This window comes from Sphaerodactylus townsendi, linkage group LG08, assembly GCF_021028975.2.
Source record: "Sphaerodactylus townsendi isolate TG3544 linkage group LG08, MPM_Stown_v2.3, whole genome shotgun sequence".
Taxonomy (NCBI): domain Eukaryota; kingdom Metazoa; phylum Chordata; class Lepidosauria; order Squamata; family Sphaerodactylidae; genus Sphaerodactylus; species Sphaerodactylus townsendi.
In genome coordinates this window covers 69,883,693-69,892,642 of record NC_059432.1, presented here as the reverse complement: position 1 = coordinate 69,892,642, position 8,950 = coordinate 69,883,693, and the positions used below count along the sequence as shown (strand labels likewise).

The following is an 8,950-nucleotide window of genomic DNA, read 5'->3' as shown; positions in this document are numbered from 1 at the left end:
AGGTGTCAGAGTTCCAAATATATGGCCTTAGGACAGACAAGTGAAGATCACATCACACACTAAAAAGTGTTTATGGTGCATCCTGCAATGAACAGCATCCCCATGTCTTAAGGGCACCCATATGCCTCAGTAGGCATATGTACACTGGCAGGCGTTTCCTCTGAGGGGTCTTCACCACAGGGAAAGCTTGCTACAAATATCTGCAGCCTTTCTGTGTGCCCTCAAGCCTGAGCGGAGGCTCTGGCCATAACTAACGCAGATCAGTCACGAACACGAATTCCACTCCGATTGCCTACAGGCAGAGAACGGCAGTCCACAGCTGGAACTGGGATGAAAACTGGGGCAGCTATTCTCTCACTTGTTCCCGGGTTATTGCCTGCTACAAAAACGCCCAGCCCCCGAGCATACGAGAGCGTGAAGCCAACCCTTTGAGCGGCGCCTATGAGCGAGCTGCCCCTTTAAAAACAAAATCCTGGGATGCTCCGCTAGGATGTCAGTGCCGAGCAGATGCTATCCAATGACAGCCCGCTTTCGCCATGAATGGCTCGGTGTGCGGCTGATAGGAAGAAAAGAGGCCGGCAGCAACAAGTGCGGTGCGCAGGCTGCAACTCCCCGCCGCCCTGGACTGCACCGCCGCGCCGCCCCAGGAAGGGTGTGGCCGAGAGGCAGCCTCGGGAGCCGTCGTGGGCCTGGCTGCTGAACAAACTTGGGAGGTGCCAGCAAATTAGACGCCCTCGATCACGGCTCGGGTAAGGCGCCTTCGTCGGAGGAGGGGAATGTAGGCGAGGCGGGTGGTCGAAGGGGTCGGGGTCCACTAATGTCTCTCTCTCGGTGGGACCTTGCGGCGGGTGGCCTCGGAGCTCTGTGCTGCTGCCACCACTGCAGGGCATCGTGGAAGAAACTCCGGGAGGAACAAGAAGGCGGATGCTGCAGCAGCAGCCAGGGGCATGTTTACCTCCGGCGGGGAGAAGCAGATGGAGCAGATTTCTCTGCTGTGCTTCTAGGAGGGGATGGCCGGCATGGCTGCCGGCGCTATCATGACTCACGTCCCTCGAATAGTTGTAGAGAAGGCAGCAGGTGCCCCTTGTCATGTCAGAAAGCTACGGGGGTGGCCGGGGGTGAGAAGCTGCACGGTGCACCTGCCAAAAAATTTCCTTGCAGCGCAAATGTGCACGGTGCACAAGGCAGAATGGTTGGCCAACCATGGGCAATAGGTTGTGGCCGGGCCAGGAGGGAGACTTCTCCAGAGACTGGAGGGATCTCCCCGGGAAGGCTCCATTGATGGCTACCAGCGGTTAAACACTGAGGCAGAGAGCCCTATGCCACACCAGTGCCCCGGATTTTGAAATCTAGAACTGCTGACTTCAGCCCACTAAGGTATATTCATACCTTAGATTTAAGCTGATTTAATATTCCTTTCCCCAAAGGAACTGTGGGAGTTATAGTTCTGTAAGGAAGACTGGATGTTTGACAGAATGTTCAGTACCTCCAGCGGACTCCAACTCCCAGGATTCTTTGGAGGAAGCCATGACAGATATAGGGTATAAAGTGATTGTAGTGTATGACAGATGCAGCATAAACTATCAAACAGTTTGCATGGGTAACCTGGTATAGATGGTTAATAATGATGTATCTTCGGTAATATGTGAAATAGTTGGTGCTACCTGATTTGAATGAACTAGGCAGGAATTAATCTCACTTCTCCCTCATGTATGTGAAGGTCTAAGTCCATGTTACTTGAAATAAAACCTACTTTGGAAGGTTTTGTTTTAGAACATAGAAGCAGTGGAGAGAGAGAGAGAGAGTGCTTCATGTTTCCCCGCCTATGTTTCTCTAAGCCAAATCAGCCATCATCCCAAATTGTTTTTCTCTCATAGAGTTACAAATGATTTTTTGCTTCAGAAGGGTGCATGGAGCATTCTGGCTGGATAGCCCTGGTTAGTATTTGGATGGGCAGCCTCCAAGAAATGCCAAGGTCGTGACACCAAGGCAGCCAATGGCAAACCACCTCCAAATGACCCTTGCCTTGCCTCGGAAACCCTATGGGGGTTGCCATAAGTCAGCTTCTTGATAGCAACCCCTCCCCTCAAAAAAAAAAAAGAGTAAAATCATTCTGGAAGGCCCGTTTGAAGTAGAGAAAAGCAGGCTGGGAAACAAGAAGCCCTGTCTGTCCCCACTGCTCTTTCTTCACTCTTGGAGCTGAATATAAATCCTGTGTTTTCCCTCATTGCACGCAATCTTCTCCCACCTGCTGACCCCCTCTGATAAAGATCCCTGTTGTTTTGGACCCCCCCCCCCCGCCTTCGCTGGATTCTGAAGCTGGGAAGAACTGGCAGATCTTTGATGGGGTTAAGTAACCCTCACCCACATTCACCAATTCTCCCAGCAAACGCTGCTCCCTCAACTGGCATTATTCTGGCAAACAGCATTTTGCTGAGTAGCAATTTCTGTTCCACACCCAAGTGGAATTCTTCTTTTGTTGCCTGTGTTTGTGTATCGTGTTTAATCGGTACCTTGGACACTGTATAGCTCAACTGCCCTGTGATGAATTAAATTTTAAAGTGTTATTCATATTGTCTGCCCCTGTAGGGGTTGCCTGCCCTCTTTGCTCTGTTCTGAAAGGCAAGAGGAGTGAGTGGATGGCTGGGGCACACCTGGGCCAAATGCAGACCCATCTTCACCTGCCTGAGGGAAGCATTGTGAGAATCACCAGTGCAAAAGATCGTTAGAAAGACTAACTTTCTTCACTGTAGCAGCCATGCTGGACTGCACTCTACTGCTTGGATGAACAGCATGTTTCTGGCAGTTGAGGCATTTAGACCTGCACCATTGTTGTGGTCTCAAACGCTCTTCTGCCTCCTCTTCTGTGCCCTTTCCTGTTATTGTACTTCCTGCCCGCATCCGTGTCAGTGCACCAACTACTCAGGAGAAACAGCTGTTCTGTGCAGTGCTAGCAACCTGGAAGAAATTCCAAAGGATATTCCCAAAGACACCATGTTCTTGAAGCTGGATGCTAATAAGATCACTGCCGTCCCAAACAGCACCTTCAGGCACCTTGCCCACTTACAAGAGATAGACCTCTCTAAAAATGCCATTGAGAAGATCGATTCTGCCGCATTCAAGGGAGTGGCTGATGGCCTGAGATTACTTGATCTCTCTGGCAACCACATTCAGAGAATCCCAAAGGAAGCCTTGGTCAATTTGAATGCCATGATTCGCCTTTCCAACAACCCTTGGCACTGTGAATGTACTTTGCAGGAGGTGTTGTGGGAAGTGAAGTTAGATCCTGATTCGGTCAATGAGATCACCTGCCAAACATCCGTGCAAGAAGAGTATGCTGGAAAACCTCTGCTCCATATCCTTGATTCAGGCATCAACTTTTGCAACATGCACCAGAAAACCACTGATGTGGCCATGTTCGTTACAATGTTCAGCTGGTTTACCTTGGTCATCAGCTATGTAGTGTACTATGTTCGCCACAACCAAGAGGACACAAAGAAGCACCTGGAATACCTGAAATCTCTTCCTAGCACACGGGTTCCTAAAGAGACAATCAGCACTATTCTGTAGTAGGGAATGCAGATTCTCAGCTGGACATCCAGTTTTCTAAAACAGAGGATGTGGTGTGGGATACAGAACTTTTATTTTGTATTAATTCTGCAAGTGGGTTGTTTTTTAAAGGGATTCAAGAAGAGAAAAAACATTTTTGTTCTAAACATAGTTATAATTCTAAACCAATGTTTGCTATGTTTTGTGTTACATTCCTAGCAGAAATTAGAGAGAGCTTCATAAAGGGACTGCTATTCAGGAGAACACTTATATACTCCACAGGTGCCAACAGAGGCTTCTGAGAGTGGGAGAGAACTAAACATCCCATGGCAGAGCCACCAGAATCTTGACAAAGATATCCATGGTATCATAGGGAACCTATATGTGATTGACTTTTGCTTGATAGATTTTACCTTAAGATACGGGGGGGAGGGTGTTACTCCTCAGGAGTTTTTGGAACCACACAAAGTCCTGCCTTCAAATTTGTAATTTTTTTTCAAGCATGCACACATAGATTGATGACATTTAACAAAGTATATTACGCTTCTCTTGGACTTATTAACTGCTGCAACAGGAGTCCATATTTCTGTACTGTTTCCTCGTTTGTCACCGCAACTGCTATTAAAGTAGGTGCAAAGCAGTATCAGAGAACACAGTTGGGGAGCAGTTATATGAACCATCTTGAAAAGGAAGGAAGCATGAGTTATGGAAAAATGCTTGTTTCTAAATATGCTTCATATGGCAAACCCCATTCCTCAAAAACTAAGCAAGACTGGAATACAGATTGTACATTTAAATGAGAGCTTTTGGCAATGGCACCATCCAAAGCCCAAGTATTACCAATCAATGAAACTCCCAAGTGACAATTGCATTCAGGGTCTGAAAGTAACAATTTTAATAAACGTCCTTTGATGAAAAAAATAAAGTTGTAGCAAAATTCTAGATGATTCTTAAAACTATTTTAAAGGTTCATAAGTTGTTGTGCAATATTCCTCTAACTTGTAACTTTCCATCCTTAAGTATCCTTTGTAAAAAATGGATATAGCACAAACAAGGATAGTGCAATAGCAGAAGAACAGGATGTCCTTTAACCTGAAAAAGTATTTTCCAGACAAGCAGCTTATAGTACAGTACTTGTACATTTGGTTATTAATTGGCTGGGAAAGATTCAGGTCGCACTTGGGATGTGGGAATTATATTGTGTTTACTAGCACTTAAAACTCTTACATTTTGTTACAGGGAAAATGCAATTATTCCCCCAGACAGCGCAACCATTGTTCTTGTGGGGGTATTGTAGAATGTGGTTGTATCTCTCGGGGACCTATTGGATACCATCTGACATCACTAGTGACTAGTTAGCTATACAAATTCATATATTATTTTGTGGATTTTTTTTTAAAATCCTGGTTGTGCACTCTCCTGCCAAGTGTATTGGAAAGCTTAAGTAATGTGTGTAATTTAAAAGTAGAAAGTCTGACCCTGTTTTGCTGGAAATTTGTTGTATTTTCCTGCTACAGATAAATTCCCTCACAGTGCAAAGCCAACATTGAAACACACATCCAGCACAAGTAAGATGAAAGCAAGTTTATTCCCATATCAGTACAGAAGGCTCCTTGCATTCATTATATTTGTTTGAGATATATTTGCTGGATTAGGTGTACAGCAGGGACAGCACTATGAATAATATCTGAGTCTTTTATTGGTAGCTGGTCATAAAGATTGTGCAACATGAATACTAAAGCTTAAATCAGGTGTTTGTTGCAAATCAAGTATTTTCCAGTAATGAATTGCACTCCATGGACCTGGGGCACAAAGACTGACCAGAAATATGGCCTTTTACCTACTTTAGGCAGAAAATCAATGTGCAACTCATTACCAGGCAAGTTTTGCTGACAGAATTTTGTTCATTACATTCTTTCTGTTTCCTTGGCAACAGATACCTACAGTATCATTTAGTGACAGGTTGAGCCTTCTTCGCATATTACGTACATGTTCTATCAGGGTTTTTAATTTTAGTGTACATCTGGCATGTTGCTCTGTAGTGTATGAAATAGCAATGTGTGCACCCAGTCTACTTAAATATGGACAGAATGTTCCACTGCAAATAAAGACCTGGGAAAGACTTTTCTAGAGTGGAAGGGAGAGAAGAAAAACATGGCAAAGAGCAGAAGACTTCTCTACCTTTGTACCCACACCCATCATTCTTGTCTAAGGACTGGTTCTAAGGACAGTTGCTGCTTTCTTTCTGCTGAAGTAGAGATTGCAACATGTCTCCTTAGATGTGGTTCCATGAAGGCAACACAGGGTACCACTGATTCCCCATGAAGTGCTTGATTTGAGCAGATTTCTGGTGGACTTCTTATAAGGAATTGAGCTTGGAGGGGGCATGTGAGTAAGTCCTTCTCCCTGGGATCCCTTAACTTCTGAGTAAATAGTCCTTCTCATCATTTGGAGATGATACATGGAAAGAGGTTTGGGCCCAGAATATATGTCTTCAAACATGCAGCTAGTTCCCCCTTCCTTTGGATCAGGGGTGTCAAATTCATTTGTTACAAGGGCAAGGGATATGACACAAAGGTAATTTGGTTGGGCTGGGCTTGGGGGTGGGGAATGGTGGTTGCTTTGGCTGGCAATCCCCCAGCCCAGATCAGCACTGGGGAGGGGCAGGTAGCTGCCCCAGCTGGTGAGCCCACAGTGGGATCACCAGCCCAGATCAGCATGGCAATGGAGAAGGTAATTGCCATGAGTGGGGCTGCCATAGCTGGTGAGTCTGCAGTCACCTCACCAGCCAAAAACAGCTCTGGGTAGTGTGGGGAGGGTGACTACCTGAACTGGCGAGCCTGCAGCGACCTGACCAAGCCAAATTGGGAGAAAAGGCAAGGTTGTCTCAGTTGGCTCGCAGGCCTGATAAGTCCTCTCAGGGGGTCAAATCTGGCTCCCAGGTCACTTGTTTGACACCCTGGGCCCTGCTTTACACCCTAGGTCAGAGAAAATTAGTCAGTAGACTCTTTGCTTTCCTTCAACTGAAACTGCCTCAGATAGTGATATTAAGATGCTCCCATCTTTGTTTCTGGCTTCTTCTGCCAAGGAGACAGCCAAGGAGTGGTGTGACAGAAGGGCTGTGGGGAGCCAGATGAAACTGAGTTGCCTTCATTTATTTTTATTTATTTATTGTTTCGTCTTCTATACCGCCCGATCCCCGAAGGGCTCATGGTTTCAAATTAATTGGCTATCCTTACTCTGTAATTTTGAAACAGTATTCAACGCACATTATAAATTATCTTTGTACCAGTCACCAGAAAACTCACTTTGATTAATAGCTATGAGTGGTTAACCTTTTTCTCACCATACCTAGCATCACTTCCCTTCATACAGAAGATCCCCAAACACATAGCCACTAGCAATTACAGTAGCATGCTTTGATTCATCAAAATAGTCACCCTTTATTTTAGACCAGGGGTAGGGAACCTGCGGCTCTCCAGATGTTCAGGAACTACAATTCCCATCAGCCCCTACCAGCATGGCCAATTGGCCATACTGACAGAGGCTGATGGGAATAGTAGTTCCTGAACATCTGGAGAGCCGCAGGTTCCCTACCCCTGTTTTAGACCTTTCAAGCTTCTGGTTTGTATTGTCTTCTTTGGGCACTGGATTGTCAATAATAATGTGTGGCAGATACCACAACAACATTCCATCCTAGTCATGGCAGTAAGGCAGTTGATGAGCTGAAATCTGGGGCTCATTCATTTTAGTATCTGTACATGCAAGATTGCTGAAATAGATGCCCCTGTAGCCTTGATCATAATTACTGATATGCATTATAAAACTAGTAGGAAGGGGGCATTTCAGTAATTTTATGGCTCAGCTATGTTTGATTGTATTTGAAACAGTCTACAGAACATCCTTAGAGAGTAAGATAAATGAAGCAAGTTGAAAATCCCAACTACAAAAGATGTCAGTGAACACTAGATCATTTGGTTTAGTTTTACTTAGCAACTAGTACATTCCTCAGAGGGCTATTGGGGGGGGAGGGGTAGAAGTGTAAATGCATGTCAGTGGAGTAAGAGCATGCGGCTAGGAAATAACTGGTGGATTACAGCCTACGCCTCAAACAAGAGCAAGCATAACAGAGAAAAGGGATTCATTATTTTGTCCTTAACTGACTGGAACAGATTGTGTATCTTTGCAAAGCTACTAAATATTATGCCTTTTTAATTAAGAGCAGTTAAATTCACTGACACGTCAAAATCTCAGGGCAAAAGAGTTCAGCACAGTGAAGTGAAGGAATGCAATACCTAAGTAAATTAGAGTCATCAAAAACAATGCATCACTATAGAAGACCAACCATAAAGAAGGCTTTTCTGTTTTGTAGTAGAATATTAGGAACATGCCTATCTGCAATGTAGCAGTCTTAATAAAAATAGAAATCAAGAAAAGGGAGCTCCTGAGCCCTCCTTGCAAGGAAGAGTTGGGAAAGAGATGATTTGCATCCGCAGGTGGAAGGAAGAGCCATGTATTTAGGGGTGGGAGGGATGAAGGCCACACCAGGGACAACATGTGCCCCACTCCCTTCTCTTTTTGATCACCAACAAGTCAAAAGGTAAAGATAGTCCCCTGTCAAAGCACCAGATCATTACTGGATCATGGGGCAATATCGCATCATAATTTTTGCAAGGCAGATCATGTTCATGGGGTAGTTTATCACTGTCTTCCACATTCATCTACACTTTATCCCTAGCAAGCTGAGTACTTATTTTACTGATCTCAGAAGGATGGAACGCTGTGTCAACCTTGAGCTGGCTATCTGAATCCAACTTCCACCAGAATGAAACTCAGGTCATGAGCAGAACTTTGCCTGCAGTACTACAGCTTACCACTGTATGCCACAGGTCTTATACACTAATGAGTGGGGTGGGGGGGAATCCTCCCAGGCTAATGTCAATCCACTGGGAATCCTACCTGGCCCTCAAATGGAAGACCATTTAGCACTGAAATAAAGGGAGGGGAGCATGAGTGGTCCTTGCACAGTACAAATAAAATGCCTTGAGGATGCTAAGAAAGGTGTCTTGAGGAGGAATTTTTCCCCTAAGTTTTTCCCCAAGATGTCCTCAGGATGCCTTATTTCAGCTCAAGGTGTCTTTTTTTAAAATACTTCAAAGTGCACCTTTTCTCCTTAAGCTGCCTTCAAGACATCTCCTGCTTGGAACTCAGGGGTTGTCTTGTTTTTCCCACCCAACTGTTTCACTCTGGTCAGTTTCACCCTTACCTTGCACCCAACATTTTGTGAGCTGCTAAAGGGATTCTCCCTGCTTCCATTTGCTGAAGGTTGCCAGAGGACATTTGCTCTACAGACTCCGATCCTGGGCATCTTTTCAGCCCGAAGAGTACACAGTTGTACTCA

The 8,950-nt window shown here is 45.1% G+C and overlaps 1 protein-coding gene across 1 annotated transcript; it reads left to right on the top strand.

Moving 5' to 3' along the window:
• Positions 1–497: 497 nt before the first annotated feature.
• LRRC3 (leucine rich repeat containing 3) lies at positions 498–4,940 on the top strand. The gene is made up of 2 exons (XM_048507002.1): positions 498–749; positions 2,590–4,940. The coding sequence occupies exon 2, from the start codon at positions 2,785–2,787 to the stop codon at positions 3,568–3,570; it is 786 nt and encodes a 261-aa protein (XP_048362959.1). The 5' UTR covers positions 498–749; positions 2,590–2,784; the 3' UTR covers positions 3,571–4,940.
• Positions 4,941–8,950: the final 4,010 nt, after the last annotated feature.

Excerpts from the sequence above, each read along its gene's own strand:
- LRRC3 (XM_048507002.1), top strand. The coding sequence starts at position 2,785 with ATGAACAGCATGTTTCTGGCAGTTGAGGCATTTAGACCTGCACCATTG.